The sequence below is a fragment of the Phodopus roborovskii genome, unplaced genomic scaffold (genome assembly GCF_943737965.1).
Source record: "Phodopus roborovskii unplaced genomic scaffold, PHOROB, whole genome shotgun sequence".
Lineage (NCBI taxonomy): Eukaryota > Metazoa > Chordata > Mammalia > Rodentia > Cricetidae > Phodopus > Phodopus roborovskii.
This window is the reverse complement of record NW_026125820.1, coordinates 128,809-149,111: the sequence shown is the minus strand read 5'-3', so window position 1 is coordinate 149,111 and position 20,303 is coordinate 128,809. Positions and strand designations below refer to the sequence as shown.

The 20,303-nt window shown below is 38.6% G+C and overlaps 1 protein-coding gene across 1 annotated transcript in view; it reads left to right on the top strand.

The window, feature by feature from the left end:
• The window catches only part of Asb3 (ankyrin repeat and SOCS box containing 3), a 198,676-nt gene that overhangs the window by 125,533 nt on the left and 52,840 nt on the right, over positions 1 to 20,303 (top strand). Inside the window, exon 7 of the mRNA XM_051178751.1 lies at positions 4,571 to 4,768. Coding sequence (XP_051034708.1) covers positions 4,571 to 4,768 — 198 coding nt within the window. The remainder of the gene's footprint in view (positions 1 to 4,570; positions 4,769 to 20,303) is intronic.

Genomic DNA, 20,303 nt, shown 5'->3' with positions numbered 1-20,303 from the left:
CTTTGTGAGCGTAGTTAACTTCTTTGGGTTGGAGTTTTCCTTCCAGATCTTTTGTAGGGCTGGATTTGAAGATATGTATTGTGAAAATCTGGCTTTGTCATTGAATGTCTTGTTTTCTTCACCTATATTGATTGAGAGTTTGCTGGGTATAGTAGCCTAATCTGGTATCTGTGGACTCTTAGTACTTGTAGAACCTCCTGGCCTTGAGAGTTTCCATGGAGAAGTCAGGTGTAATTTTGAGCGGTCTGCCTTTATATGTCACCTGGCCTTTCCCCTTCGCTGCTCTTAATATTCTTTCTTTATTCTGTATGTTAGATGTTTTGATTATAATGTGTTGACGGTCCAGTTTCTTTGGTCCAGTCTATTGTGTTCGGTATGCTTCTTGTACTTTCATGGGCATGTTCTTCTTCAGATTGAGAAAGTTTTCTTCAATGATTTTGTTGAATATGTTTTCTGCACCTTTGAGCTGAGCCTTCTTCACCTTCTTCTATGCCTATTATTCTTAGGTTTGGCCTTTTCCCAGTGTTCATTTCCTAGATGTTTTGTGTTAAGGATTTGTTGGATTTAAGATTTTCTTTGGTCGATGCATCTATTTCTTCTAGTTTATCTTCAGTGCCTGAGATTCTGTCTTCCATCTCTTGTGTTCTGTTTGTTATGCTTGTGTCTGTAGTTCCTGATCGTTTTCCCAGATTTTGTATTTTCAGCATTCCCTCAGTTTGTGTTATCTTTATTGTCTCTATTTCAGTTTTCAAGTCTTGAACTGTTTGAGTTGTTTACTTCATGTTTTTAATTGTTTTTTTCTTGGCTTTCCTTACTTTCTTTAAGAGATTTGTTCACTTCTTGTCTGTTTTTGCGAGGTCTTTTCCTCTGTTTCTTCCCATTTTTTGTTTGTTTATTTTTTTCTTCCATTTCTTTAATTGATTCTCTCACATCGTCTTTGAGAGCCTCTATCATTTTTTATGATTCTTTCAGTCATTCTCTTCTGCTTCATCTGCTTTGGTGTGTTCAGGTCTAGTTGGTGTAGAATGCCTAGATTCTGGTGGTGTCATTCTTGTCTTTCTATAGTTAGGTGTCTTCTTGTATTGCTGTCTTCCCATTGCTTCTTCCAGTGGGTGCAAGTGTGGACTGACTCTCTCTCTCTCTCTCTCTCTCTCTCTCTCTCTCTCTCTCTCTCTCTCTCTCTCTCTCTGCCACTCCCCCAGTGGTCTTAGGTGGGTCAGGAGTTCTATGTTTGTAGCTCTAGGTGGTCCAAACTCTCTATGAGTTCTCTGCTCAGGTAGGGACCCGGCGATGGTTGTCAAATGTAGGCAGGTGGGGACTCAGGGTGGTCACAAGTGGATAGACCTGTCCATTGTGTTCAGAACAGATCCAGGAACTTCCTGTAGGTGGCAGGATTGTTTGGCCTGCCCTCTGTTCCAGTGCTCAACCAGAGCAGTGGGGCAGTGGGCTCTGGCAGAGGCCCAGCAATGGGGGTCAAAGATCACACTGGGAGGGACTCAGGGTTGTCCTGTGTGATAGTCAGGTCTCCAGCAGAGGCCTGACAATAGGGGTCTCCTGAAGGTATATTCTTTTGTGTTTGGATGCAATGTTTACAGATGTCTGTTTAACCCAATTTGAACATAACTTATGTTATTTCTATTGTTTCCTTGTTAAGTGGTCCTGTCTAGTAGTGAGAATGGGGTGTTGAAGTCTCCCACTACGAGTGTGTGAGGTTTTATGTGAGCTTTGAGGTTTTAGTAGCATTTCGTTTTCGAATGTAGGTGCCTTTGTATTTGTGTCATAGATGTTTCAAATTGAGACTTGTACTGATCGATTTCATCTTTGGAGGGCCTCTATAATTTTTATAAAGTTATTTTTAAATCACTCTCTTCTGCTTCATGTGCTTTGGTGCACTCAGGTCTAGTTGGTATAGAGTTCCTGGATTCTCTTGGTGTCATATTGGTCTTTCTATTGTTGGGTGTTTTCTTATGTTGCTGACTTTTCTTTGCTTCTTCTAGTGGGGGCTCTGAAGTCTCTCTCTCTCTCTCTCTCTCTCTGTCTCTCTCTGTCTGTCTTTATCCTGCTCTCCTGGTTGGTGTAGGTGTGTCAGCAGTTTGATGTTTGTAACTCTAGATGATCCTAGCTCTCTTGTAGGTCTCTCAAGTAGAGGCCCTATGATGTGGGGAAGACAGGCTCAGGATGGTCTCAAGCACTCAGGCAGAGGGCTGGTGATGGGGTCCAAAGATCAAGTGATTCTAGGCTCCAGATGGTCCCTCGTGGATAATCAGGTCCAGTATGAACAGAGCTGACCCAGGAAGTTCCAAGGAGATGGAGGGGGTGTTGGGCTGTGATCTGGCCAAATCATCACCCAGAGTAGTGGGGAGGGTAGGCTCTGGGTGTTGTGTGGTCTGGAGTACCAGGACTGAACTGCTCTTGCCAAGGTTATAGGCTGGAGCAAGATGTGGAGCTAACCCAGAGAGTTCCCAGGATAAGATGTTGGGAGGTGGGGTTGGCCTGGGTTTGTTCCAGCCTCAACTCAAGCAGAGGGCAGGTGGTGGGGCCCAAAGATCAGCTAAGTGCAGGCTCAAGGTTGTCCCAAGTGGATAGGTGGATCCAGTATGATCAGAGCTGACCCAGGAAGTTCCAAGGAGATAGAGGGGTTGTTGGACCCTTGCTCTCGCCAAATCCTCACCCAGAGTAGTGGGCCCATTAGGGCCATAGATGAGGGGAAGGTAGGCTCTCGGTTGTGTTTGAAACTAAGTACAAGGACTGAACCACTTGTGCCAAGGTTATAGGGAGGAGCAAGATGCGGAGCTAACCCAGGGAGTTCCCAAGAAAAGATGTGTGGAGATTTGGCCTGGGCTGGTCCCAGACTCACCTCAGGCAGAGGGCAGGCGATGGGACCCAAAGATCAGGTGAGTGTGGGCTCAAGGTGGTCCTGAGTGGATAGGTGAGTCCAGTTTGCTCAGAGCCAACCTGGGAAGTTCCAAGGAGTTGGAGGGGGAGTTGAACCCATGCTCTGGCCAAAGATCACTTTCTCAAGATTTCTTTAGCTAATGGCCATCCTTTCCCTTTCCTCCTGGTTTTATCCAAGCACCTTCAACTAGCAGTGTGATGGCCTTAGTCACTAATTTGCACTATTTCCATTTTTTCCTTTTGGTGTGATTAGTCCCTCCAATCCTCACCCCTTTATTATATTTGTTACCTTATCTCACCCCCAGTCTGGTATTATCTCCTGCTTCTGTTACTCTTTCTTAGAAATCCATAGGGAATTATTGATATACTTTGGAGAGAGTTTATAGGAAGTATGGAAATTCTGTAGTTAGTGGTCTGGTTATGTCAATGAGAATAAGGCTTCCTCCCATAAGTCATTGTGAACAGATTTAAAAACCATGCTTGCATTCTACAATTCTACAATTGTACTTTCTATAGATATCATTAGTGTTGTTCATTATATTTGGACAATAAAATAATGGAGTCCACAAGTTGATTATTTTCTTTCTGGGTAGCACATGTCTTCAAAAAAAAACTTTGCAAACCTTGTGACAGTATAATTTTTATAGCTCATCTTTAAAACTTAGACATTTATTTAAGAGATGGCATACAGATTTTTTAAATAAAATATTTGGTTTCAACATTTGATATTTCTTCTACTTGCTCTTTAACATATGTTATTATTTCTTTGAGACTTTCATAGATGTTTTGAACACATTCACATTCCTTCTCCATCTTTTCCCAGGTCCATAGCCAATTTTGTGTCCTGTCCAAAACAAACAAACAAAAAAATAAATAGCTTTCCTCTAATTGTTGATTATTTATTTAGAAAAATCTTCAAACAGTTATACCTGGCTTTAAATTGATACCAAACTCCCATAGTAATTTGTCCTTAATTGTGTTCAATTTTGAGAATTCTGTTGGCTCTGATTTTATCCATAGCTTGGTGCAAAGGTTTTAGTTGTTCTCCATTGTTATTTTAGGTCTGTTTTCTGGGAGGAAAAGCAGCTACTTTTATATAAATATACCTCAGATATCAATGATTACATTTTTTTCTGAGAATGTAGTATTTTACTATAGATTTAAATTTTTCTGATTAAAAATGTAATTTCTCATTTTATTGTTATTCACCATCTTTACATATTCTTGTAAAACCAATTAATGTTTAAGAAGGAAAATACTTCATTTCTTTGTTATTATTTGTGAAACAGAGCCTTGCAAGGTAGCTCTGGCTACTGGAATTTGTTTTGCGGTTGTGATAGGCCTTGAACTCATGACTATCCTGTTTCAGCCTCTGACTGCTGACTTATAGGTATGTGTTACCAAAACTTTTCAATCAATAAACATTCCCTAGTGTTGGGAATTGAACCTAAGGCCTCCAGCATAGTAGTCAAGCATTCTGTCTCTGGGCAATATCTCTGGCCCCTCATTTTCTAGCCAGTTTATATTTAATGTAACAAATATTTAAATAATTTACTAGGTCCTGAAATATCAAACGAGAAATTGGATTTGGGAGCATAGTTCATGGTGATGGTAAGTGAACAAGAAAAACATTTATTTACTGTATTAAATATTCCTTCCATTTGTACATTTGAAGGATCTTGGACTTGTTAATACCACTTACTAACCGGATTTGTGACACTGGAGCAGACAAAGTGAGCCCTGTTTACTCAGCAGTGTTTGGAGGACGAGAAGAATGCCTGGAAATATTACTACAGAATGGCTATAGCCCAGATGCACAGATGTGCTTGGTATTTGGGTTCAGTTCCCCTATGTGCATGGCTTTCCAAAAGGAGTAAGTATATTTGTTACACTTTGCTTCTTTTTAATTCCCATTTTACTTTTCTTTATAGCAAAACTTGATATCTCTGTTAGTACTAAGTTGCTAACCTAGATAAGGCCTGCTACAAGATCTGTTTTTCAGCCTAACAGAAGTGAGGTTGATAGTAACAGATTGTTCACCTTTTCTTTGTGGACTTGGATTACACTGTTAGTCTAACAGTGTTAAGGAATACTTTACATGTATTAATATAAATTCAGGTGTAGTCCGGTGTCTTTGAAATGATTCAGGAATTTATTTCACTATAATCCTTTTCATTTTTAATTTTTAAAGGTTTAAAATATATCCTTGGTTTTCAGATACTGTAACATTAACATATTTGTTATGCAGCATTTCTTACTGTATGTCATAAGAATTTATTTTGAAAGTCAAATACTTTTTTTTTATATACTTTTATACTCTGCTACAGTTCTGGGAAGTAGAATAAATGAAGAGTTACTGCTCTTTTTTTTAAATTTTTGGATAATAATTTGACCTTGAGACTCCTAAAGTTTTACAATACACATCAGTAGCTTTATGTGGTTGCTGACATTTAATCCCAGCACCTTGGGACAGAGGAAGGTGGATCTCTGTGAGTTCAAGGCCAGCCTTGTCTACATAGTAAGTTTCAGGACATCCAGGCCTATCTAGAGAGATGATGTTCTTTAAAAAAAAACAAACAAACCAAAACAACAACAAAAAGACATTAAGAATATGGGGGTAGGGAGTTAGCTCAGTCAGTAAATATGAGGACTTAAATTCAATCCACGGAATCCACATTAAATACTGTGTGTAGTGGTAGGTACTTTTAATTCCAGTGGTAGGGAGCAGGAGACTGAAGGATCCCTGGCTTATTGGTCAGTTAGTCTATAGCCTGATAGGTGAGTTCCAGATAAGTGAGAGACTCTTACCTCAAAATAAATGATGGCTTTCCTGAAGAGAATACCCAAGTTTGTCATGTGGCCTCCACATGGTCAGACATACAATAAGACTAAGAAAAACCATATAAAGTAATGCTTGTGCTCCACTAAAAAGTACAAATCCATTATGCTTGTGCCCCATTAAAAATACAAATCCATTGTGTTTGTTTGTTTGTTACTGTTAAAACACTTAAATTTTTATTACATGGTTTTTTTTTTTTTTTTTTTTTTTTTTTTTTTTTGCCTGCGTGTATGTTTGTGCACTGTATTCACGCAATGTCCACAGAAGACAGAAGCGGGAACTGGAGTTATAGATAGTTGTTAGCTGCTATGCTGGAAATTGAACCCGGGTCTTCTAGGTTAGGAGCCAGTTCTCTTAACTACTGAGCCACCTCTCCAGCCCCAACATTCTTACTTTTGACTGGACTGAGACTTAGAAGTAGAAGAACTTGGAGAGGACAGCCTACATCTCTTGACAATCTGTTCCTGGATTCATTCATTCTCTTCGCTAAAAATTTAGCACATTCTGCAGCCTCCTCTTACTTTCTTAGTGTGTTGTTACTTCAGAGCCATATGTTGACATTTGTGCTGCAGGGAACTTGGATAACAAAACACTGAATCTTGGGGGCTTTTGTCTTGAAAGATTCAACAGTTTTCAGATCCTATGTGGGTTTTTTTTTTTTTTTTGTTTGTTTGTTTGTTTTGTTTTTTGGACTAAGGCATGGTAGTACCTATCAGTTCAAGAATATCAGTTCAGCATCCACAATACATCCTTGAACAGATTTGTTCTTTGTATCTCCAGTTCCCCCCTTGGTCTGTAATAGAATACCCCTTGTCCAATAAGCACACTCTGCTGTGGGTCACCTTTTTCATCAGAAAACATATAGTTCTTACCCAGAACCCTAACCTCAACCCTGATGTCTGTGGCCATAGAGTCTATTATTTTAATGACACAAAAGTGGTTACAGGTATTGTTGTAATCTAGACAGACCTGGCCTTGGGAGCCTAGCACATGGCAAGCACAATTAATTTTATTTGTTTCAAATTTAAGCTTCCACAGTTTACATTTTAATATGAAGATTTGAAATTCTGGTTAATCTAAACATCCGAGTCCCACTTTATTCACAACTTCAATAATTTCGTAGAATTTCATTGTATAACTCTCACATGTTGTCTCCCAAGCTTTCAGAATTCTTTCTGTGCTTTTCTTCTAAGATTACAGATGTGAGCACCATCGTAGAATGTTACTGCCCTTCCTCTTTCTTCCTCCTCTATTCCTCCGTCTCCCTTCCTTGTGACAAATTGCCATTCAGTCATTCTGGTAATAGCTGCTGAGCTCTTGCCTTATTATCTTATAAGGCTAATGTGAAGTAGTTCATATAACACTGTCTTGCTGGGCTGGCAGTACCTTACGATTAATTGTGTTCCCATAGAGTTAGGCAGCATGATTCATTCCATTTATGACATTCAGATAGACTATGTTTAGTGGGAGAGGTTTTACAAAGGCTTATCAGAATTAGTTGAAATTGTAAGGGCAGTCTTCTTTCTCCTTTGAAGTCAACAAAACTAATAAATAGCATTAGTTCTCACAATAGTGAGAACTCAAATGGATCTTATGAAATGTATCGAGAAAATTGAAACTTTGTTAAGGATTTGAAACCTAGTGGGTTAATGGCATGTGTATATATTCTGCATCAGAGACAGAGGAGTTAAAAAAGTACCATTTCCATAAAATGTGCACCAAAAAGAATCTGCTTTATATGTGCACAGCAGTTCACAACCTCTGTGTTGTACTAAAAGACTAGTGGTTATTAGAAATATGATAATGGCTGGGTTACAACTAAAGACACATTGGGTTATGTTTACTATACACTATAAACTTTAAAAGCAGACCTTAAACAGCTTTACATTTTGTTAGGAGTAGGTTTTTCCGCCTGCCGCTGGTCTTGTCCCACTGCCGTGCCAGCCCCAAATAATACACATAGACTCTGTATTTGATGTAATGCTGTTGGCCAGTTTCTTATCGGCTAGCTCTGTCTTAAGTATTAACTCATTTCTATTAATCTAAGTATTTCCACATGCTCTCATCTTACTGGGGAGTGGAGCAGGCATCTGGTCTCCCCAGTCTCTCCATGCTTTCTTCTCCCTACTACTTCCTGGAAACCTCCTTGTCTCCTAGCCCAACCTATCTTGCTTTCCTATTGGTCAACAGTGCTTTATTCATTAACTTGGTCAACAGTGCTTTATTCATTAACTAGTATGAAAAACATATTTACAGAATGAAATCTCCCATCAACATTTCAGTTCTTTTCTTTAAAAGAAGTGACTTGTATACAGGATTAATGTATATATTTTAAAAAACTGTTGGAACCAGCTTATTCACTCTCATCTTGATTTCTTTTTTCTTTTCCTCTCCTTCCTCTTTTCTTTCTGATTGTTTCATTCTTGATAACTCCTTTCTGCTGCATCAGATCCTTTGCATATTTTTTTCATATGGCTTAGCCTTGTTTCCCAAAGGCTGGGTGTCATCTGCAGCAGTGAGTTCCATATCCTTCCCAGTTTTTGCAGCATCAGCAGTGAATCAGGCAAGATGTTCTCCTTTGCTTTTGTGCTGCTCAGTATGGGAAAGGTTTCTTGGGTGCACTGGGGTTTCTGAACTTCTTTTTTGTTTCCTTCTGAGGAGACAGAGAATTTCCTGTCTCTCATAACAAACCTTGAACATTTGTGCAATATCTTCAAATTTTCCTTGTTCTTTAGCAGGCATGGTCCTTCATTACTCTCAGCACTTCTCAGGAAACTCTAAGATGCTGACTAAAGCATGCATGCAGGTTCTTCTATGTTCCTTCCAGTGAGTTTGCACATAGAATACACATAATAACATTTCAGCATGTCCTTTGCTCATGTTTTTTTTTATTTATTTATTTTTCTTATTTTACATATCAATCCCAGTTCCCTCTCCATTCCTCTGTCCCTCTCTTCCACCCTCCCATGCCCCCCAACCACCCTCCCATCCCCCCCCATTCCACATGCCTTCCAGGAGGGGTCATCTAAATCTGTCAAGTCATTTGGAGTAGGGACTAGGCCCTCCCTCCTGCCACTAGGTTAAGGGAGTATCCCTCTATGGGGAACATGCTCCCAAAGTCCTTTTGTGCTCCAGGGTTATATCCTGGTCCCATTGTCAGAGGTCCCTTAGACTGCCCAGGCCTTCTAACTGAGACCCATGTTCACAGGGTCTGAGTTTGTCCAATGCTGGATTCCCAGCTATTAGTCTGGGGGCCCATTAGCTCCACCTTGTTTAGGTCAGCTGTCTCTGTGGGTTTCTGTAGCCTGGTCTTGTCCTCCCTCTCTGCATCTGGATTCCAGTTTGGCTCAGTGTTTGTCTGTTGGTGTCAGCTTCTATTTCCATCGGCTGGTAGATGAGGGGGCTCTATGATGGTGGATAAGTTAGTCATCAATCTCATTATCAGGGCAGGGCCTTTCCACTGTTGCTCAAATTGTTAGTTGGGGTCAGTCTTGTAGGTCTCTGGACATTTCTCTACAGTTAGTTTTCTCTGAAATGTATAATGGCTCCCTTTTTTATTGTATCTCTCTGTCTCTCTTTTTTTTTATCTCTTGTCTATTCTTCCCCTGACTCAATCTTCCTAGTCCCACATGCTTTCCTCTACTCTCCTTCTCTTTCTTCTACCTCCTTCTCCACTCATTGTCCCCCCACCCCCATGCCCAATATGCTCAGGAGATCTTGTTCCTTTCCCCTTCTGTGAGGGACTTTATATGAATCTCTTAGAATCCTCTTTGTATCCTCCTTGTATCATAGCACACTCTGGCAGTGTGAATTATAGGCTGGTGATCCTTTGCTCTCTGTCTAAAATCCATATATGAGTGAGTACATACCATGTTCCTCTTTTTGTGACTGGGTTACCTCACTCAGGATGATTTATTCAAGTTCCATCCATTTTCCTGCAAATTTCAAGATTCCACACCCTCTCCCCCCCCCCCACAGAGTAGTATTCCATTGCGTTAATGTGCCACATCTTCTTTATCCGTTCTTCAGTTGAGGGTCATCTAGGTTGCTTCCAGGTTCTTACTATTACAAATAATGCTGCTATGAACATAGTTGAACAAATGTCTTTGTTGCATGGATGTGGATCATTTGGGTATATGACTAAGAGTGGGATTTGCCAGGTCCTGTGGTAGACTGATTCCCATTTTCCTGAGGAATTGCCATACTGATCTCCAAAATGGCTGTACGAGTTTGCACTCCCACCAGCAGTGTAGGAGTGTTCCCCTTTCTCCACATCCTCTCCTGCATTAGTTGTCATTAGTATTTCCAATTTTAGCCATTCTGGCAGTAGTAAGCTAGTATCTCAGAGTTGTTTTGATTTCCATTTCCCTGATAGCTAAGGTTGTTTAGCAGTTTCTTAAGTGTCTTTTCAGCTATTTTTATTTCCTCTTTTGAGAATTCTCTTTAGTTCTGTACCCCACCTTTTAGTGGGATTATTTGGTGTTTTGTTAACTAGTTTCTTGAGTTTTTTGTATATTTTGGAGATCAGCCCTCTGTCTGATGTAGGATTGGTGAAGATCTTTTCTCAGTCTGTGGGCTGCGGTTTGTTCTTGTCCACTGTGCCCTTTGCCTTACAGAAGTTTCTCGGTTTGAGGAGGTACCATTTATTAATTGTTGATCTCAGTGTCTGTGCTACTGATGGTATGTTTAGGAAGTCGTCTCCTGTACCAAATTGTTCAAGGATACCTCCCACTTTCTCTTCTAAGAGGTTTAATGTGGCTGGATTTATGTTGAGGTACTTGATTCATTTGGACTTGAGTTTTGTGAATGGCGATAGACATGGGTCTATATGCATCATCCAATTGTGCCAGCACCATTTGTTGAAGATGCTTTCCTCCTTCCATTGTGTACTTTTAGCTGTTTTGTCAGAAATGAGGTGTTCGTAGATGTGTGTGTTAATACCAGGATTTTCAATTTGATTCCATTGGTGTATCCGTCTATTTTTGTGCCAATATCAGCCTGGTTTTAGTACTGTAGCTCTATAGTAGAGCTTGAAGTCAGGGATGGTGATGCCTCCTGAAGTTCCTTTTTTGTACAGGGTTGTTTTGGCTATCCTGGGTCTCTTGTTTTTCATATAATGTTTATTATTATCCTTTCAAGGTCAGTGAAGAATTGTGCTGGGATTTTGATGGGGATTGCATTGAATCTGTAGATTGCTTTTGGCAAGATTGCCTGGCCTTGGTGGTCAAAGTTCAGGCATGAGGGTCTAGTGTGCTCAGAGCTGATCCAGGAAATTCTTTGTAGGTGGAGCTGTTGTTGAACCCACCCTCTGGCTTAGTGCTCAGCCAGAGCAGGGAGCATTGGGCCTAGTAGGACACAGGGTGGGGGGAGTTCAGGTTTTCCTGCAGAGGCCTGGCGATGGGGGTCAAAGATCAGGCAGGTGGGGACTCAGGGTAGTCCCTCGTGGATAGCCAGGTCCAGTGTACTCAGCAAATCCAGGAAGTTCTCCTGAGATGGAGGGGTTGTTGGACATGCACTGTGGCCCAGTGCTCAACCAGAGCAATGGAGCAGTGGGTCCAGTAGGGTACATGGTGGGGGGAGGGCCATTTTTATGTTTTTTCAAGACAGCGTTTCTCTGTGGCTTTTTGGGGGCTGTCCTGGAACTAGCTGTTGTAGACCAGGCTGTTCTAGAACTCACAGAGATCTGCCTGCCTCTGCCTCCTGAGTGCTGAATTAAAGGTGTGCACCACTACCACCTGGTTTTAGTAGCTTTAGTAGCATATTTTAAAAATGTTTATAAATCTGATATTGAATGGCAGGTTGCTTATTTTTCTCCTTCAATAATGTGCTATTGTATTTTATTGATACAAGTGGTCCTTTGGTCCTTTGGTCCTTTATTTCCCTTTTCAAAAATAGTCCTGGGCTGCATTTTCTACTCATTCTCATTGTCTCCCTCTTTGCTAAGGATTGAACCTGGTGTCTCGAATATACTAGGTAAGGAAAATCTACTACTGAACTATATTCCTAAAATTATATATATATATTTTAAATATAGGTTTGGGGGATTAAAACCAGACTGTCACAGACATAGTAAAGCAAACACTTTACTGATTGAGCTTTATCAGTTATTACAGCTGTGCTTCATGAAGTAAACACATTTGTAAAACTGAAAAGTAGAAGTTCTTTGAAGAGAAGCTAAGGAGCAGAAACTTTAAAAAAAAAAAAATCATTGCATGGGCTCCAAAACAGAATAGAAGTCACAGGTAAGTTAGCTATCTTGAAGATAAGCTGGTAGAATTGCCCCCAGGTAGAAGAACAGACTGCATAAACATTGAAAGAAGGCTGGAGAATAAGAGTTAGGTGAGCAGAGCTACAAAGGCCCGAGGAACAATATCATCAGGTCTTATGCAGTTGAAGTGAGGATGGGAAAAACTGATTGGTCTGGCAGAGTGTAGGGGGTACATTGTTATAGCCCCTAATGTCTCTCAATTTTAAAGACTTAAAAGTAAACATGTAAACAGCTCAGCAACTCAGGACAAAACAGAAAACATTTTAATACAAATCGCTGTGAAGCAAAAATAGAAGAAAAGCATTATGGTGTATATGTGTGGTCATAGATGTTCTCTGAAATACTCTGTAAAGCTAGAAATTGAAATTGAAGTCTGACTTGGTGGCTCTTGGAAAGGTCTATGAATTATTTCCTTTAGTTGGAACTTGTTGAATGAATTACTATGTTCTTAAAACAGTAAGTTTTAGGTAAGAGAAGTTATTAGAAAATACTATTTGTTAGCCTGTAGAAAATACCCAGACATCAGCATCATCAGTACTGTAGTGTTATATTCTGGCCTTTCTAATTGACTCTTTGTTGTTTGCCTGAAAGTTATAGCACTATGTTAAATTTTGGTATATCTTTGCCTTATCTGCATTGTAGGGAATTGAATTAAAGGGCAACATTTCTCATATTAACTTATTAACATGGCCCTGTGCATGTGAAATGAAAGTCACTTGATTGTTTTGGGAGTTTATATAAAGCTTTCTTGATCAACCAAGAAATTCGAAATTTCACAATAAATTTTACTTGAGTAGATGGAGAGAATGCAATTGGTAGTGTCTGGAGGTTGGGGAGAGTAGGGCAAAACATATAGCTGAAAACTTTAATGTTTTTTTCTTTAAATAAGTACCTTAAATTGGGCAATCATGCGACTAAAACATTTATCAAATTTATTAATTAGACTCACCACTCAACAAAAGTAAGCATAATTGAATGTAGTTTAACTAAAAAAAAAATAACCATGGTGTTACTTTTCCTTGTTTAAAAAAAAAGTGAAACAATGTATTTCTTTTTTTTTATGCATATAGAGTATTTTTTATTTAATTTTATATAACAAAGTCCAATTAAATGAAAACAAACATTTATACACAATATTTGGGAATTTGGGCGTCGTTCTTTCCAAACTACTTCCTGCTGGTAAGGGGCGCTGTCTTGGGGGATTTGAAGAAGATTCAGATATCCTAGCTGTAGTCTGTAGGGCTGTTTTGTCCAGCTGTTTGGAATGAAACAATGTATTTCTTACATACAATTTTCGGTTTATTAATAACTCATATTTGGGTCACATCCCTAATAGCAGGGTACTTGAAAGGTTGTGTTTTATGAGATTTACTTGCTATTGCATTGAAATAAGTTTAGTTATACAAGTGTTGAAATTTTGTTTTTATAGTAGCAATGTTACAGTAATGTTAATTTGGGATAAAATTATATAAATATTTAAATAATACTTATTTGACATAGGTATTAAGGAGGAAAATTCTTTTTTTTTTTTTGTTTGTTTGCTTGCATGTTTTCTAGTATTTCTCTGAAATCTATCTATTCCGTATTTTTGATCTTTGTTTGCTAACCTTTATCTGATCTTATGAGTAGTATCAAAGGATGACAAAAGTAAAATCACACAAATAGTAGCTCAGGGTATTTTTCTTCAGCTGTTCACTTTAACTTTTTAGTTCAGTGCTGTGGAATAATCCTCCTGTATACCATAAAGATTTGTCAGTCAAATTGGTTTAATAAAATGCTGATTGACCACTGGCCAGACAGGAAGGAAGTATAGGTGGGATAACTGAATTAAGGATGATGAGAAGGGGGGGAGGGTTCAGGAGTCAGTAGCCAGGCACAGAGGGAGCAAGAGATGACTGTGCCATTGCTAATGAAGGTATTGCCACTTGGTAGAGCATAAATAAGGATTATGGGTTAACTTGAAATGTAAAAGGTAGTTAGTAATAAGCCTGAGCTGTTGGCCAAACATTTATGATTTATATTAAGCTCATGTGTGTTAATTTAGGAATTGGCTGCGAATATTTGGGAGCAGGCGTTTGGGACAAGAAACTTCCATTTACAGTTCAGGAGTAATGTTATAAAACATTTTTGGTGGATATTGGAGAGGATAAATTTTCTTTTGTATCAATGGCCCTTCTCTCCATTTCATGGCATGGTTTCCTGTGCCATCAAAAGGAAGTTTTCTTTCCTTGAGGTTCAGATATGATCAGTTACAGTAGTATGACGCTAGTCCTCTTAAGTTACAGCAGAGTTACTTGGCCTAAATGAGATAATGTAAATAAAGAAAGACTGGTTTTGAGTGGGGAAGGAGTAGGGGAGCTGAGAGATTGCAAGAACAAATTTGTACTCTGAGTTTATTTTGTCTGTGTATCTCACTGATACTGTTTTTTTTTTTTTTTGAGACAAGATTTCTCTGTGTAACAGTCCTGGCTGTCATTGAACTCACTTTGTAGACCAGGCTGGCCTCTAACTCACTGAGGTCTGCCTGCCTCTGCCTTCTTAGTGCTGGGATTAAAGTTGTGCACCAGCAACACCTGATACTGGTTGCTCTTACCATATTAGGATCATAGAAGTCATTGTGTCCATTTTAGTTTTCTTAAGAGTGTATATTAGACAAAGCTGAGTGTTTTCATTTTACTTTTAGCTAATAGCTGAAAACCACTAGCATTTTGATAATTATCTAATAAGATGGTTAAATATTTTGTTCACTAATTCAACATGAAATGCCAGAGATATTTGTCCAGTTCTAAAGGTTAAAGTAAGCCTGGTTTCATGTAGACTTTTCTATTTATTATACTTTTATATAAGTACCATATTTTTGTCTATTTCTAAACATCAAACACAATAGTGGTGAAAAATAGCCTTCATATAAGGTTTTTACTGGGCTTTAGTTTTTAAATCTCTCATCTTTCTCAGGTTATTCACTTCCTCAGATTGTTTACTGTTTATGCAATGAGCTTTCTTTGTATATAACAGTTAATTTTTGGTGTTCATGTCTGCAGAATAGACTTTTTCTCCCTCTAGGATATATAGAGCTTCCCCAATTTTTCTTCAGGGCTTGAAATAGAAATGTGTAATTTAAGAGAAATGTATAGATTTGTCCATATTACTTATATTTTAATCAAAAGTTACCTAACACTGAGAATATACTGTGCTCAATGACATGCAATATCATGGTCATATAGAGTACTAAGGTTGCTTTCATCTCTGGAGCATGCCTTTGCATTTGAGCTCTTTTAAATTAACTCTCCCAGATGCTCAGAGTATGCTCACAGTATTCTTCAGCTTATTTCATATTTGCTGTTTTCCTTGGGAATGGTAATTTAGTTGGGAACACTGGCCAATTTCATATGCCTTTTGAAAGTGTGCTCTTCACCTTTAACACAGGTTGTATGAGTATACTAATTGGAAGAATTTTGGTGCTGGTTTATTGAGCATGCTAAGAGAAAATGCATTGGATAGAAGTAATTCTGTAGTTAAACTTGGAACATGTGAGGTTAAGCAGTGTTCTGAGAAATTTTCTTGCGGCATTTAGGGGGATGAATGGATCTACAAATGTTTGAAGAATCTGTACACTCAGAATAAGTTTATATTATATTTACAATAAATATATCATTGTACTTGTATTTAGAAACTTTTTTTTAATTTAAAGACTTTTAAGGAATTTTATGTTCTTATTTATTACATTTTCCTCAAAGTAATGATTGGGCCTACTGCTTTAACTTTAAAGATAGTTCTGGAAAGTGTTTAGAGATTGATGAACATTGAGTGTATAATTTGCTTAAAAATAACTTCATCCTATAATTTGATTTTTCCAGGCTTGTATAAAGTATAAGCTTTCTCCAGCTTCCCCCCCCACCCCACCCCCCGTGACAGGGTCTCAATATGTAGCCCTGGCTTACTTGGCATTTGCTGATCACAGAGATCCACCTGCCTCTGACTCTCAAGTGTTGGGATTAAAGATATGTTGTACCGCATTTGTTAAGTATATATATCTTAAGAAGTAGTTGCTTTCACATGACTATAATTTAGACATTTTACAGTTAATATAAAAATTTTTAGCTTTTCTAGATTTTGTATTATAATTATTGAAAATACTTTAACATTTATATTTCTTTAAAATGACATAATTCCAAGTTTAAAGGAGAATAACTTTATTCTTATATAATTTCTCTTTCAGTTGTGTGCACAGTGAACACATGTTTATTATTCTTTGTTAAACTTAACATTATGAACATTTTTAAAAATATGAGCATGTAACTCAAAATTGTAGTTTTTGAAGGCTGTAATATGTTGTGCTTATTTACCTGATTCTTTGTTGTTGAATGTTTAGGATGTTTCTTTCTAAAGTCTACTTCAGAGAATACTGTCAATAACATTTCTACAAATGGATTGCAATTTATTTTCAATTTTATCTTTTGGATAAATTTTAAAAATTCTATTACTGAATAAGAAGTGAAGTTTTTAATGCTTCCATACACTTTATATTTATTTACAAAAGCATATTTAAATGTGCTTAAATGTATTTATTACATATATAGTATATCATTTATTTATTTTCCTGAGTGCTTGTGTAGTGCCAGAAAAGTGAAGTATCTCACTTGAGTCACACAGCTAGGTGGTTCCAGGGTGTGCTCCTTACAGCCTACGTGTGTTAATGATCTTTTGAAGTGGCCTTTTCAAATGAGGATCACACCTGTTTTCAGTCAATTGCAGTGTAACTGTCAGTGTTTGATCTTTTTTAAGCAATCAATTTAATAGATAAAAGTGATACGTGTGCCTACTGGGCCCGCTGCTTCAATGCTCCCTGCTCTGAGTGAGCATTGGTCCAGAGTGCAGGTTCAACAACCCCTCAACCTCCATGAAACTTCCTGGGTCTTCTCTGAGAACACTGGATGCACCAATCCATGTGGGACTACCCAGAGGCCGCACTCAACTGATCTTTGGACACCATCACTGGCCTTCTGCTAGAGGACAGACCTCCAAAAGAACTTGGATCATCCAGAGATACAAACATCGAACTCCTGACCCACTGATGCCCACTGGGAGAGTTGGATAGACAGAGAGAGACTCCACCTGCACCCACTGGAAGAAGTTATGGGAAGACAGCAATACAAGAAAACACCCAACAATAGAAAGACAAGCATGACACCACCAGAATCTAGGAACTCTATACCAACTAGTCCTGAACACACCAAAGCAGATGAAGTAGAAGAGAACTACTTAAAAAATAACGACATAAAAATGATAGAGGCCTATCACAGTTTAATAAGGATCAGGATAAACAATTAGGCCAAACAGATGTTTATTCAGGAAGAAATAACTCACAACATAGACAGGTGAACACCAACAGGTTCCTGCTTCCAAGAATTCCTCTGGAAGTCCTCCTGTCCCCGTGCAGCTTGCAAGAGCACTAGGTCACTTCTGCCCCTGGTGGGTGTGGTCAGTGCCACAGAAGGAGACAAAGTGAATATCCCACTACAATTCCCCTTTTAGTCTAAAGAAAAGATTTAGGCTTTATACAAAACTATACAAAACAGTGAATAACAAGGGTGCTCTAAGAAACGGAAAATCGAGAACAAAACGACCTACATATCTTGTCCTAGGGTGAAGGCATAACGGAGTTTACAATAGAGTTGTCCTAAGCTGGAAAACTTAAGTCTAGTACTTAATATATCTGACTAGAAAGAGAGAATAATAGTTGTGATAGTTTAATCTCCAACCTCATCAAGACATGAGAAGGGAAATAACAATACCAGGGTAGACAGGAAGTGTGGATGGGCATCTTCCAAAAGGTGCAGCGAGGACAGAAACAGCAGGCTACCTGGACCGTCACTCAAGGTCTCACAGCAACGTTGGTACACCCAGTTTTGGCTAAGGCCAATAGTACTTGGCAGACCACAACAACAGCAAGGAGGTAGAAAGGCTGTTTTACCCTGACTTGGCAAGGTTCAGCAAGCGCATAGGACTGCATGTCCAAATCAGTAGTCAAGGTAGGGGCAGTTCTTTGCCCAAGAGGCCATTAGCCGAAGCGAGGATGAACTCCAGCAGGAGCAACAACAGTGCCCAACATACTTTCAGGAAAGTACACGGTGCTGTCAGGAGCAACAGTGTCTCATGTCTATGAGTACTAATATTAAAACATTTAAATGCCATGTTCTGCATGTCTATGAAGTGATTGAAGATTAAGCATCTATGTCTGACTAATTTCATAGGTAAAGGAAACATGAGTGAAGATAATCTGTACTACTCGGGAACTTAGCTAAAAAACTGAATGAAACTTCCCTGAGTAAAGCAGGGACAAATACCTAAACAATATAACTATGTACATATACATACATATAAATCCCTACAATAGAGGTAGAGAAGAAATGTCTAGACAAGAGGTAGAACTATAAAGGGTAGCATGATAAATATCCCAAATTGTACCAATATACAAAATGTCTTGAATACAAGAAAAGTATACATACATAGACTATGCCAAGAACAAATGTGCATAAATTGTATCAATATACGAAATGTCTTTAACATGAGTAAAAAATATACATACATAGAATATGGTAAGAATAATGTGCATAAAACATCATAAGTGGAAAGATTTCACACAATATAACACAATATAATATACAATTCTTTCGGGAAGGCAATATAAACTTAATTTTACATAGCTTACCACAAATAAGAATATATAACAATGTAAGCTGTACAATACTATTATCTCACTTACTCAATAATTCACAAGAAGGCAAGCTAATCTACCTACATCCCATCTAAACAATATCTTTCCCAACCATACCCTATTCCTGTCTAAAAGATAAACCAGAATCTAAGCATCACCTTCCATACCCAACCCTAAGTAACTAAAACCAACCCAAAGAAGATGAATATTATCCCCAAATTCCAAGAGTAGGGAAAGGGGGCATCATTATCAAATGTTGCTTCCTGTTGAAATGTGACGATGATTGCTCCATGGGACCCTGTGGGAAGAAAAATTTTAGCAACCAGATTTCTCAACAGAACTGGCTGTGACATATGTAGCTAGTCACTGTGTGGCAGAAAATGCTTGACTGCATTTCAATTTGAAACTCTGGCCAGGGTGTAATAAGAAGGTGCACCATTACAGCTAGCTAGTCATGAGTTGTCTCAAGCAAAACAGTCTTAAAACGGTTTTAGGGTGATGTTTGTAGTTCAGATGCATCAGGTTGAGTCAAGTGGAAATGAGGACATGGGGCGCCATCTTCTTTCTGGAGAGTTCAAAGATTGCTGTTAGGAATTGTTAGTATTCCTTGTGGAAAACTTAAACATCAGTATTGCAGTAAAAATTTTAAGTTTTTAAGGTATGCATTAGGGAAAGGCAACAATAAGCATTAAAATGTATATGAGAAAATTAGGATTTCAGAGAGAAAATTGAGTGTAGCGAATGAGTCCCCAAATTTTGTTTTCTTCTGCCTTACACCAAGTGGCTTCTTGATTTAAGGCAGAAACCGTAAATGTAGTGTTAACAACATGCTTTAATTTAGAGAAGGAAAGCCAAACCAACTCCAAAGCCAGCATTGGTTTACATGAATTGGGACTACAGGAATACTAGATAATAAACAGAAATAGATTTCTGTATAGAAATAGTTTACTAGAATTAAATATATATATTTTTTATTTAATTTTATGTAACAAAGTCTAATTAAATGAAAACAAACATTTATACACAATATTTGGGAATTTGGGCGTCGTTCTTTCCAAACTACTTCCTGCTGGTAAGGGGCGCTGTCTTGGGGGATTCGAAGAAGATTCAGATATCCTAGCTATAGTCTGTAGGGCTGTTTTGTCCAGCTGTTTGGAATGTAGGATCAGCTTGTACTCTGTTTCAGGCGGTCTGGCGTGATCAAACCACATTAGTCTGGAAGGAATCCACATCTTTTCATTTTCTGTGGAAACAAAAAGAGAAATCCTTTTCCCCAGTAACTTGTTCTTCAACTTAAATTTTGGAGTCAAAGCGTTTTTTGTTTTTTTTTTTTTAATTTATTATTTTACATGTCGATCCCAGTTCCCTCTCCCTCCCTCCCTTCCTCCCCTCCAGCCCTCCCTCCCTCCTTCCCTCCCTTTTGCCCTCTCTGCCCACTCACATGCACTCTAAACACCCTCCCCTCCCAACCCCCCACCACAATACCATATGTAGGGGAATGCCATCCAGTTGAGGTCATGTATATCTGACAGTTCCTGTGAAGTAGGGACTAGGGCTTCTCTCCTATCTCTAGAATAAGACAG